The sequence below is a fragment of the Phragmites australis genome, chromosome 1 (assembly GCF_958298935.1).
Source record: "Phragmites australis chromosome 1, lpPhrAust1.1, whole genome shotgun sequence".
NCBI classification, from domain to species: domain Eukaryota; kingdom Viridiplantae; phylum Streptophyta; class Magnoliopsida; order Poales; family Poaceae; genus Phragmites; species Phragmites australis.
In genome coordinates this window covers 38,014,549-38,027,177 of record NC_084921.1, presented here as the reverse complement: position 1 = coordinate 38,027,177, position 12,629 = coordinate 38,014,549, and the positions used below count along the sequence as shown (strand labels likewise).

Genomic DNA, 12,629 nt, shown 5'->3' with positions numbered 1-12,629 from the left:
ACTGTGTTACATTAAATTTTTAAACTTTGCTAAAATCATCCGATCTCATGGGCCTCGAACCTGGAACCAAAAATTAGATGGAACTTGCTGAAACTTGAAAGTTGCTACTCGCTTTTTCTAAAATAGAGGCCCTGGTTTTCTGCATTTGTTCTCCAAGGCCCACACTTGTTTGTCATTGAAACATGTTAAAACGCTGGCCAGAGTCCGTCCGTAGAGTTGAAACAAACCCCCACTCGCCCACCAAGCCCAACTGACCAAGACTGCAAGATAAAAGCCCGTGACCGATGTGGTCTACTCGGCTCGGACCGGGAGGGCCGTATTTTGCTTTGCGCGCGGAGAGCGAAAGGAAGGGGATTCGGGGCACTCCCTTCGAATTACTGCTGAAATCGACCGAGTCCAGGTTTTTGTCTTCTGTTAGCATCAGTAGCAGCCCCGCAGAATAATGGCGCATTGCTTTGTCCAGCAGGGTGAAAAGCAATACGATAACACTCTTGAGAAAATGCCATGGCGAAGCTGACGGTTTGAACTGCGCTTCTGTTTGATGAGAAGCATCAGTTCCAACTTCTTCGTCTGCACTGCACTGACGCCGGCGAGCTACGTTGGAGGCAGCACGTCCTGCACATGTCTGCGTCTACCACGGCATCATCACCTTCTCAGTTAGCGGGACATTCAGAATTCAGCACGCAGCAAGATCGATTTCCTGTGACTGAATAAGCCAATAATTACTACTAACGCTATTCTCGCTTGCTTCTTGCTGTAAGAATCTTGCACCGTCTAGGTACAAATGCGTATAGACTCTCTCTTGCGTCCTGCCATCAGAGCAGAGTACGCGCGTCACAGCGAGAGGGCGGCGAGGATGGCCAGGCGGCACCGCGCGCGCGCCGTCTCCACGCGCTCCTTGACGGTCTCCTCCTTGACGGCGGCCTTGACCATCTCCACGTCCATCTCCACCAGCCGGAGCACGCGGAAGAGCTCTGTGACGACGCGCTCCTCCACGCCGCCCTCGGCCACCAGGACCTCCGCCTCCTCCCGCGCGCGCTCCGTCACCACGCCCGCCACGGTGCCCAGCAGCTAGCTGCCCGGACCCGTACAGCCCGCGCGCCATGAGCTCCTCCAGCTTCTCCAAAAAGTTGGCGATGGCCCACCCCTTGGGCCTCCAGGGGCAGCTTCTTGGTGCGCTTCCACCCGATCTCGTAGTTGGGCGGCTCCTCCTGCGTCAGCGCCGTCCGCCGGCGGCGGTCGGGGGTGATGGCGGAAGGCAACCTCCGGGCCGATGGTGGGGTCTCGTCGTCGGAGATGACGTGGGGGTTAGCGTTGGCCCCGTCCGTAGTGGCGGTGCTGGGTTCTTGTTGTTCTCGGTTATTGGTCTCTTCTTGGCCGGGTCTTGGCGTAGAGGTGGTCGGTTTGGGCGTGGCGGTGCAGCGCATTGTGGTGGTGGTGGCCGGAATAGCAGGGAAATGAGGTTTGCAGGCCGAGAGGAAAGGTTTGGGAGGGAGGAGGCCGCCATGGCGGATGAGTGGTGGAAATAGGCCTAGAAATGGACTCTGTCGCCGCGCGGGAAGGGACGTCCACCGCAACGTTGGTCTAGGCACAACCAAACTGAACCTGAATGATGCTAGAGGTGGAAAAATTGTCAGTTAGTTAATTAAACTACACATTGGTGCTCTATCCTCATCCCTAATTAGATGTTTGTTGGTTCAGTATGTTGTCCTCTGCTTCATGATCCGGTCGGCACAAACGCCCCATGTGACCATGTTGATGGACTGTTCGATTAAACTTAAAGGTCATCGAGATTCGAGAGCGTAAACGCTAGTGTTACTATGTTAGTAGGAGCAGTAATTTAGAGGAATACGTTTCATGGATCGAATTTCATATTTTATTTAATAAATAAACTAAAAATAAATTTTGAAATCGATTTACATATACATCATATTGGAGCTTCAGATTGGAGACTCTGTGTATGATCTTTTCTCTCTTTTAGTGTACGAATTTGTAATACAATTCTAGCTTGTATGATTAAATGCAAGCTTATAACTAATATACGATCCTAAAGTCTATAATTAAAAAAATAGTTGTATGCTACACAATTGTAACAACTCTAATTAATATGCATGGCTATAATATAGCAGTATATCTTTTTTTTTACTTAGAGAGCATCAAGGTCGCTCTATTTTAGTATTTTCATTTAAGGATTTTCTAGGTGCTCACTGGCTCTTGCAATTATATGTCTAATTTTTATATGATTTTCTATATTATTGAAAATCCTAAGGTTTTCTTTTTTCTCCTATTTTATCTATTTTAAAAGGAGGGCTGAGGTGTTTCAACCTTTATATATGAGGATTTTTCTAGTTGTCTAGCCTGCACAATCATACAACACAAACAACTATCACCCGCCAATGAGGGTCTAGATCTAGCCGGCAACACAAACAACTCATCACCCGCCAATGAGGATCTGATCTAGCCAGCATAAGGTCACACAAGGTCCAAGTTGCACCCTAGTCGTTGATCTAGAAGGTCATGGATGAGACCATCAATTCAGAGGAGGGGGACTTCATGTATATTTGGGTTTCCATGCCCCATCTGCCACCAAATATAGCAAGGGCAAGCCCAAAGCTGACAGAAGAGAGTGAAAGGGAGGATATTGAGTAGGAGTGAAGTGGAGAGAGAAAGGAAGGATGTGAGGTGGAGAGGGCCCGACCGCCACCACCATAGAGGTGATGACTGCAGCCAGGAGATAAATCGGGCAACTTAGGGTTTTTACTACTGACACTTTAGCTTATGAGTTCATTTCCTAATTTTGAATTTGAAACCATCCACTCATTTCATGTAAATTTCAATATCTCGTTACGACCACTATTTTTCAACTAAATTATTGAAAACAATCAAATTCGAAATCAAAATATTGGCAAACTATGTTTGATTATTTTCATGCCACTTTTGAACTCGAATTCACGCACTAACTTCAATTTGTCATTTCCAAGATAACATTGAATTCAAATTTGAGGTTAATGTGCAATAAACCCAGCTGGGACCACGAATAATTATCCACGTCTACACCACAACATGGCGGCGGCAATGCACGATCCGGTGGTGGCTTCGGCTTTCTCACCAGCGGTCGTCGTGTGGTGCTGACAAAGGGAGAGAGGGGTGATCAAGAATGGGGAAGAAAACGTGACGCGGAGCCGGGTCAAAGCACACGACTCACGCAGCAGAGCTGGACTTGACTACCTCCCGAGTTGTGCTTGTTAGATAGAATAGAATCTCCTAATTATGTAACCATGGGATATGTAAAGATAGATTTCCTTAGAGATAGATTTGTAAATCAGTCTTGTAACCTGCTGTATAGCTTTGATGCTTGGCCATATATTAACACGAAGGACGGCACAGACGAGGTGCACATTTCCAATCTATTCTCATATGGTAATCAGAGCCATCTCCTCCAAACGCATCTAAGGTTTTTTGACAATGTCATCTTCCTCGACCTCTTCCCTAGGTGCATCGGCCTTCAGCCATCCTGTCTCGGAGAAACTCGGCCGAGACAACTTCTTGGTTTGGAAAGCTCAGGTTATGCCGACAATGCGAAGAGTGTAGCTGACCAGCTATCTAAACAGCTCCAAGGTGATGCCGTCGAAGAAGCTTACTGTCTCAAAGACAGACAAAGGAACTAAGGAGGAAGTCGACAATCGCGCCTACGCGCTGTGGATCACCCAAGACCAGCAGGTGCTTGGGTACCTTCTCTCGACCTTGTCGCGAGAAGTGCTTGTGCAGGTGGCGCAACTGGAAACCGCCGCTAACGTGTGGAAAGCAATCGGCGAGATGTATTCATCGCAGTCCAAGTCGTGGATCATCCAAATCTGCACGCAACTCTCAAGGGAGTAGAAGGGCGACATGACGGCAGCCGCCTACTTCACTAAGATGAAGAGTCTTGCCGATGAGATGGTAGCAGCTGGGAAGAAGCTCGACGACAATGATGTTGTGTCTTACATCCTTGCCAGACTGGATGCAGACTACAACCCATTTGTCTCCTCAATCACTAGAAAGGATGAGATTTCCTTGAGTGATTTGTATGCGCAATTTCTTCTGTATGAAGCTTGACTCAATCTATAGGCCGATGGTCATCAGTACCATTCATCGACCAATGTTGTAGTGCATGGTGGGCGGGGCCATGGCCGTGGTGGTCATGGTGACACAGGAGGACAAGGTGGACGTGGACGCAGTGACTGAAAGATTGTGTGCCAGCTATGCGGCAAGACTAGACACACAGTACACAAGTGCTGGAAGCACTTTGATCGGAATTTCTCTGGTGAAGACATTGTTTTTCATAAATTAGCACAATCAGTCGTGATGTCCTACGGACTCGACACAAAATGGTACACAGACACTGGGGCCACGAATCATATCACGGGTGAGCTTGATAAGCTCATCACTCGTGAGAAGTACAATGGGGCTGAGCAGGTTCACACCGCCAATGGCGCAGGTATGTGCATTAGTCCCGTTGGTCAAACTACTTTTCATACCCCTGTTAGAAATCTTCATCTTAACAACGTTCTTCATGTTCCTAAATCCATGAAAAATTTGGTTTATGTCCATCGTTTTACCTCTGACAATGATGCTTTCCTTGAGTTTCACCCTAACTCTTTTTATGTAAAGGACCGAGCAACGAAGAGAATTCTTCTTCAAGGTAGATGTCGAGGTGGTCTTTATCCTATTCCTTTGAAGAACTCTACACATCAAGTCCTTATTATTATCAAGCCCTTGTCATTCAGATGGCATAGTCGCTTAGGTCATCCTTCATCTATCATTGTTCACAAGGTCCTTACAAATAATAGTCTTCCTTTTGTTCTAGAGTCCAATAAAGAGTCTATCTGTGATGCTTGTCAGAAGGCAAAAGGTCATCAGTTGTTGTATCCTAAGTCTACTAGTGTGTCCACTGCCCCACTTGAGTTGGTTTTCTCTAATGTCGGGGGGCCAACACCTCCATCAATAGGAAGGTATCAATATTATGTAAGCTTCATCGATGATTTTAGTAAATTTGTTTGGGTCTATCTTCTGAAGAATCGATCTGAAGTATTTCAAGTTTTCCTCAATTTTCAGCAACATGTTGAAAGCTTTTTCAATAAAAAGATAGTGACTATGCAAACTGATTGGGGTGGTGAGTATCAAAAGCTTAATTCCTTTTTTCATAAGATTGGAATTGCACACCATGTTTGTTGTCCTCATGCACATCAGCAAAATGGGCCTGCTAAAAGAAAACATCGTCACATTGTTGAAGTTGGGTTGTCTCTTCTTGCACATGCATCTATGCCCTTAAAGTTTTGGGATGAGGCTTTTCTTACAGCTGCTTATCTTATTAATCGCTTGCCCAACAAAGTGATTAATTTTACTACACCTCTAGAACGTCTCTTTCATGAACAACCTAACTACTCCTTTCTTCGTGTGTTTGGATGTGCATGTTGGTCCAATCTCCGCCCCTATAATGCTCATAAACTTCAATTCTACTCGAAATAATGTGCCTTTCTTGAATATAGTGTCATGCACAAAGGATACAAGTGCCTCGATATTTCTACTGGACGTGTGTATATTTCTCGGGATGTCATATTTGATGAATCGGTTTTTCCCTTTACTCATTTGCACGCCAATGCTGGTGCTTAATTGCGCTCAGACATTCTTCTTCTACCACCAGATCTTCTAAATCCTTCTTCTTTTTCCAGGGATATGAATAGTAGTTTTCCATCTGACACTAATGCTACTAATGATTTATTGGTTGAGTTATATGATGACCAGCAGCAGGGAAACTCTAATCAGCCAGAGTCCTACATGCATGATACTGTGGATGTGCATGACGACACAAGTTTTGACATTGAATCCTCTCCCACTAGCGATTCTGGTCTGGACACAGACGCTTCCACCCAGTCTGTGCTACTAGCCGATGGCTCACGCGTCTCTTCCCAGGCAGATTCTCCCAGGCAGTCTGGGCGTACTGCTCCTACACCTCTGGCTGTTAGGAATGGACCTTTTGTGTTGCATTAGAGTCAGCTGCTAACAGTGGCGCTGGTTCTTCTACGAAAGTTGTACCAGCTTCTTGCCCGCGAACTCGGTTGCAGAACAACATTCGCAAGCCCAAAATTTATACAGATGGTACAATTCCATATGGATTGAGTTTAACACGGGAACCTGGTACGTTAGAAGAGGCACTTAGTGATGACAGATGGAGAGCAACCATGGATGAAGAATTTGCAGCACTAATGAGGAATAATACATGGTATCTTGTACCACATCACAATGGTACCAATATCATTGATTGCAAATGGGTGTATAAAATTAAGAAGTGGTCAGATGGGACAATAAACAGGTTCAAAGCAAGATTGGTGGCAAAAGGTTTTCGACAACAGTATGGTATTGACTATGATGACACTTTTATTCCTGTTGTTAAAGTTGCTACTATCCATCTTGTGCTAACCTTTGCAATATCAAACAATAGAGTATACGTCAACTAGATGTGCAGAACGTGTTTCTTCATGGTGTTCTGGAGGAGGATGTTTATATGAGGCGATCACCGGGATACAAGGATAAGAGGTTCCCAACTCATGTGTATAAGCTTGATAAGGCTTTGTATGGCTTGAAACAGGCACCAAGAGTATGGTATTCTCGTCTCAATAGTAAGTTGCAATAGCTAGGATTTATGCCATCTAAAGCCGATACTTCTCTATTCTTCTTCAAGAGGAGCAATAATACTATATTTTTTTAGTATATATTGATGATATTATTGTGGTGAGTTCTCATGATCAAGCAATTTCTGCACTCCTTCAAGATCTCAGCTGTGACTTTGCTCTAAAGTATTTAGGGGAGTTACATTATTTTTTAGGCATTGAAGCTACTCGTCGACAAGCTGACTTGGTTCTGTCGCAAGGGAAGTATGTAGCTGAGTTGATTACATGAGCTGGTATGAAGAATTGCAAACTGGTCAGTACCCCTCTGTCAACTTTCGAGAAGCTCTCAGCCATGGTGGGTGATCCTTTGGGCAGTGAAGAAGCTACTCGGTATCGAAGTATCATAGGTGGGTTACAATACTTGACTTTAACCCATCCTGATATTGCGTACTCGATGAACAAAATGTATCAGTACCTTCATGCACCCACTACAGATCATTTAACTGCAATTAAAAGGATTCTGAGATATATTAGTGGTACCCTGGGGTATGGACTTCGAATTGTGAAGTCCTCATCTAATGTGATTAGTGCATTTTCAGATGCAGACTGGACTGGATGTTTAGATGATAGAAGATCCACAGGAAGCTTTGCGGTGTTTTTAGGTTCTACTCTTATATCATGGAGTGCACGCAAACATGCAACGGTATCAAGGTCCAGTACTGAGGCAGAGTATTAGTCGTTGGCCAATGCAACAGCTGAAGTTATATGGGTACAGACATTGCTTCGTGAGCTTGGTATTCCTCAACCAAAAGCAGACATTCTTTGGTGTGATAACATTGGTGCTATTTACCTTTCAGCTAATCGTGTGTTTCATGCGAGGACAAAACATATTAAAGTTGATTCACTTTGTTAGAGAAAGGGTAGCACAAAAATTTCTGGATATTCGGTTTATATCATCCGGTAATTAAGTGGCTGACAGTTTTACCAAGGCATTGCCAATGTGGAAGTTTAAAGATTTTCAGAACAATCTTAACTTATGTAAGTTGTGATTGAGAGGGAATATTAGATAGAATAGAATCTCCTGATTATGTAACCATGGGATATATAAAGATAGATTTTCTTAGGGATAGATCTGTAAATCAATCTTGTAACCTGTCGTATAGCTTTGATGCTTGTCCATATATTAACATGAAGGACGGCACGGACGAGGTGCTTCCATATATTAACCTGCCGATCTATTCTCATCGTGCTACCCTTTTTATGTGCCTGATCGAATTAGGACTCCCGTCGGATTCCCTGTTTCCAAAAGGGGAGAGGGGAAAAATAGTCGAGTCGGATTCGGATTCTGAGAAGAAGAAAAAAGTTTTAAGCCGGACTCGGAACCGCCTGGCAGTAGGGCTCGTTATCGCGATAATATACATCAGACGCGGCTCATTATCTCCTGGAAGCATCACAATTTTCACTCAAAGTCATGGTTGCGACGCGCTCCAAAACGGCGCCGCAGCCGGGCCATGACTTCCTCTCCCACCCTTCCGAGGACGAGCTCATCACATCGTTTCTCCGCCCCCGGGTCGCCTCCGCCGACTGGTCGTGTAAGCTCATCCACGACGCCGACGTCTACTCCGCCGGCCCCGCCAGCCTCACGAACGAGTTCGCCCCGGCGATCGCGAGCAACGGCGACAAGGCGTGGTACTTCTTCTCCGCCGTCAGGGCCAAGAGCCGCTGCGGCCAGCGCAAGGCGCGCACGGTGGACACGGGGGAAGGGTGCTGGCACTCGGAGGCCGGCGCGAAGCCCGTGGTCGAGCAGCCCTGCCGACGCCTAGGGCATCGGCAGAGCTTTTCGTTCGTGACGATGGTGGACGGCCGGCGTGTCCGGTCGGGGTGGCTGATGGTGGAGGTCGGCATCGACGACGCCGAAGACATGGTCCTATGCAAGATATACTTCAGCCCGCGCGCGCACCCCGCCGGGAGAACCGCCGTGGCGTTGTCGGCCGGGCGCAAGAGGAAGGCCGCCGTCGCCGACAAGAACCCAGCCCCGGTGCCCCAACGACGCCGTGTCCGTCCGACCGAGGAAGCCGTTGCCGAAGAGAAAGACAACACCCAAGGTGGCGGGCTCGTTGGCGACAACTCGGTGGCCGACGATCCGGAAGCGCTCTGGACAGACGACTCGAGCTTCTCTCGGTACATGAGGAACAAGGATCGGGTTCTCGCGGAGGCCGACCACGTCGACCGGCCTGACGCAGAACTCCAAGCAGACCTCGGGCTCGGGGATTTCATGCGATTGTTGAATAGTCCTGGGAAGGACCGCTATGAGCTGCCGCCGCCGAGCCCTTCCTCGACCGTCGGCGACAGGGGCTACCCAGCGTGCTTGTCGCTGGAAGAGCTGATCGCGCCCAGCTCGCGCTGGTGTTGGTTCGGTGGTTGAAGCGCGCGATCTGAACCCTCCACGACTTCGCGGTTCCGCGCGCACAGACAAGTTCCTTGATTCTGGCCGTCAATTCCTGGAGTCCTTCTTGATCATTGCAGTGGAGCGCGACTCCTTGTGTAGCTCAGTCCAAGTTCAGCCATCTCAGGTATTAGGCAGTGCAAATGTGCAATCCAGGGTGTTTTTTTACCAGTAAATACCAGACGATTTCAGTCACGTTAGCTTCGTTCATATATGCAGATTTTTTTTTTTTTTTCATGGTGCAATCCCTAGTATGTAAGCGGACGTTTCATTGCAACGTGACTGAAATCAATAAGAATACAAACATGTTTTTGAAAGAATGCGAGGATGTAAACATTGAACGCTATATTGGATTTGGACGCTGGACATGAATGTGAAATACAGTACTTGTTTTGGAAGGAAAAGTGCTGGAAACCAATCGAAAAATTAAGCCTAGGAATTTGCTTAAAAATCAGTAAGCCTAGCATGCAAGGGGAAGATGAGTAGGAACACGTGCCAAAGGACAACGAACTACCAAATCACAAAAAAGAGAAGGCCAAAGTTGCCTGAGGGCTTCATTGTGAAACAAAGCTAACAAACTATATAAATTATGAGTTGAATTTTACGTCATCTTTTATACTATTTTTCTATTATCTAATAAAAACTCTTAAAATTTAAATAATTTATCTACTTTTATTATCCACGTTAGCTCTGCTTCTGCAACACATTCACATCCTTATACATACTTGATATTACTATATCTAATATTTATATTTATATTACAACACACAGATATAGCTAGTATTATTTGTTTAGAAGATCTAACGAGAAATAGAAAACGACGCTCTATCAGAACAGGCCTGCTTTATACCCAAGGGCAAATCCGGGTTTTCCTGCTCTTCCGACCTGGAGTCGGACTCGAATCGGAGCACGGCTCTTCTCAACCGCCCCCTGGCCTACATGTCTCGCACGCTTCGCTGCTCCACTCCAATTCGGACTCCGACCCACGCGGAAAAGATCAAAGGATTCCGTGTTTCCGACTTGTGATCAGATTATAAAGCCGCCGCCGCGTCAGGTTCCCAACCATTCTATATCTTCGCCGACTCCGCCGCCGCGGCCGCGCCGCCCTCCTCCATGGCCCGCTCACCGTCGCCGCCCAACAAGCCGCCGTGCGCAGCCTTCGACTCCCACCCCTCCGATGCGGTGCTCGTCAGATCGCACCTCCGCCCCTGGATCGCCTCCGAGCTCAAGGCCGGCACGTTCATCCACGAGGCCGACGTCTACTCCGTGGACCCCGCCGACCTGACCCGGGAGTTCCCGCCAGCGGTCGCCCAGGACGGCGAGCGGGCGTGGTACTTCTTCACCCCGCTGCACCGCAAGAGCGGCCGTGGGGAGCGGAAGGCGCGCACCGTCGCCACTGGGGACGGGTGGTGGCACAACGAGGCGAAATCGAAGCCCGTCGTCGACGGCCTCGAGGGGGGGCAACAGATTGGGCACCGCCAGAGCTTCTCCTTCATGAAGAAGGAGGGCGGTGTGCGGGTCAGGACGGGGTGGCTCATGATGGAGATCCGCCTCGAACGCGACCACGGGCACGAAGCTCAGGAAGAGGACTCGTTGGGAAATCGCGTCCTGTGCAAGGTGTACCGCAGCCCGCGTAACCCCGAGCCCAGCGACAGCAAACCCACGGCGGCGGCGGCGGCGCCTGGACTCAAGGCGGAGGCCGACGACGACGAATCTAGTGCGGCAACGGCGTCTGGACCCAAGGGGAAGGCGGACAACGACGACAGCTCCGATGCATCGCTAGCGGCGGCGGCATCTGGGCGCAAGAGGAAATCCGGCAACGAGGAATCCAGTGCGGCCACGGCCACGGCGGCGACGCCTGGCCGCAAGGAGAAGGCGGCGGACGACGAGCACTCCGTCGAGACATCGGCGGCGGCGCCTGCACGCAACAGGAAGGAGGCGGACGACGACGAGAGCTCGGGCGCGGCATCGGCGGCGGCGTCTCCGCGCAAGAGGCAGGCCGACGGCAACAGCTCTGGCGCTCCCGTGACCGAGTTGCAGGTGCGGTGCCCTAACTGCGGGTGCGGGTTCCATCTCGATGTAGCTGAGGCAGTCGTGGCCGCAGCAAAATCCAAAGTGGGGACCAAAATGGAGGCGGGGATTGCTCAGGTCGACCGCCCGTTCATCAAGTTCCTGTGAGATTCAGTGTGAGATCCCAAACAACTGTTGAGCCGTGATCGCGAGCAACCCGGACACCTCCTCTGTGAGCTGAGCCATCATCGGCACTGAATGTCGCTTCCCATGTAGTAAAAGAGTCGTCATCTAAAAAAATGAAGCAAAAAAGAGTACATCTACGAGGTTCAGGATGGATAATTAGGATAGCTTCTTGATATGCTTCCCTCGAACTATTTCAGCCTCCAACATCACCTCATGCCTAGCTTGGATGTGTCTTCCGTAAGTGCAGACGAAGGTCAATCTTGTTTGTTCTGACCTTTCTGCTTTGCTCATCTTGGAGCTGCAGGCAGATGAATATCCAAATTCAGATGAAAGCATACTTGCTAGCCAAAGATGCGGCAGAATGATATAACGCACTCAATGTTAGAATACGAAGTTCTCAGAAATGTTCAGAATAAGGCATCTGAAACCAGAAGTGCTAGTTTCAGATATAAAAAAAAAAAGCACAGCACATTTCAAGCTGAAGTTTCAGATCCAAAACAGCAAGATACTGTCTGTTCCAATCAGCAATTTATCATGAAAGCATTACACGAGCTATAGATTTTTGGTGGCAACCAGGATACGATTACAGCTAACACTTAATACGACTTTGGTCTGATTAATTTAAAAAGTTCTTCACAAAAAATAATTGATGACAATTGCTACATATCTGACGAAGGGGAGAAATGGTACGCCTGCAACTTTCCGACTCCAACTCGGCCCTGCCAAAGAGAAAGGGGTTCCGACGCGTAACCGCCACCCCGATTGGCCATACAAACCGCCGCCGTGCCTCGTGATCACCTAGCCTCCGGACTCGACGTCAGCCACCGCGCCATGCCTCCCTCCCCGTCCGAGCGGCCGCGCGCGGCCTTCTTCCGCCACCCCACCGATCTGGGTCTGCTCACTGAGTACCTCCGCCCTTGGCTCGCTTCCTGTCTCAAGGTGGGCAAGGGCAACTTCATCCACGAGGTCGATGTCTACGCCCCCGACCCCGCTGACCTCACCAGGGAGTTCCCGCCGGCCATTGCGAAGGATGGGGAGAGCGCGTGGTACTTCTTCACGCCGTTGTAGTCCGAGAACAGCTGTCGGGAGCCAAACGCGCGCACCGAGGAGGGGCGCTGGCGCAGCCAAGCCAAACCAAGGTCCGTGTTCTCCAGCATTAGCGATCGCCCCCAGATAGGGCACCATCACCGCTTCGCCTTCATGAAGGAGGGCGGCACATGGTCACGAGGGAATTAATTTTTCCGCAGGGTGGCTCATGGCAAAGCACCACCTCAGCCCCAACAACGGACCTGAGACAACGGCGGACGACGAGAGATTGGATGCCGACACGACGGCGC

The 12,629-nt window shown here is 48.9% G+C and overlaps 2 protein-coding genes, 1 non-coding gene and 1 pseudogene across 3 annotated transcripts; 3 read left to right on the top strand and 1 right to left on the bottom strand.

The window, feature by feature from the left end:
• Positions 1 to 834: 834 nt before the first annotated feature.
• LOC133884597 (protein CHLORORESPIRATORY REDUCTION 41, chloroplastic-like) lies at positions 835 to 3,890 on the bottom strand (annotated as a pseudogene).
• Positions 3,891 to 3,954: 64 nt separating this feature from the next.
• LOC133891384 (small nucleolar RNA Z247) lies at positions 3,955 to 4,091 on the top strand. The gene has a single exon (XR_009904197.1). It is a non-coding gene; the product is annotated as a small nucleolar RNA Z247 (small nucleolar RNA).
• Positions 4,092 to 8,121: 4,030 nt separating this feature from the next.
• On the top strand, positions 8,122 to 9,075 carry LOC133884589 (uncharacterized). Its single transcript, XM_062324054.1, has one exon. The coding sequence runs from the start codon at positions 8,122 to 8,124 to the stop codon at positions 9,073 to 9,075; it is 954 nt and encodes a 317-aa protein (XP_062180038.1).
• Positions 9,076 to 10,062: 987 nt separating this feature from the next.
• On the top strand, positions 10,063 to 11,685 carry LOC133917940 (protein ATAF2-like). The gene has a single exon (XM_062361753.1). The coding sequence runs from the start codon at positions 10,210 to 10,212 to the stop codon at positions 11,272 to 11,274; it is 1,065 nt and encodes a 354-aa protein (XP_062217737.1). The 5' UTR covers positions 10,063 to 10,209; the 3' UTR covers positions 11,275 to 11,685.
• Positions 11,686 to 12,629: the final 944 nt, after the last annotated feature.

Coding starts and splice junctions, on each gene's coding strand:
- LOC133917940 (XM_062361753.1), top strand. CDS start 10,210: ATGGCCCGCTCACCGTCGCCGCCCAACAAGCCGCCGTGCGCAGCCTTC.
- LOC133884589 (XM_062324054.1), top strand. CDS start 8,122: ATGGTTGCGACGCGCTCCAAAACGGCGCCGCAGCCGGGCCATGACTTC.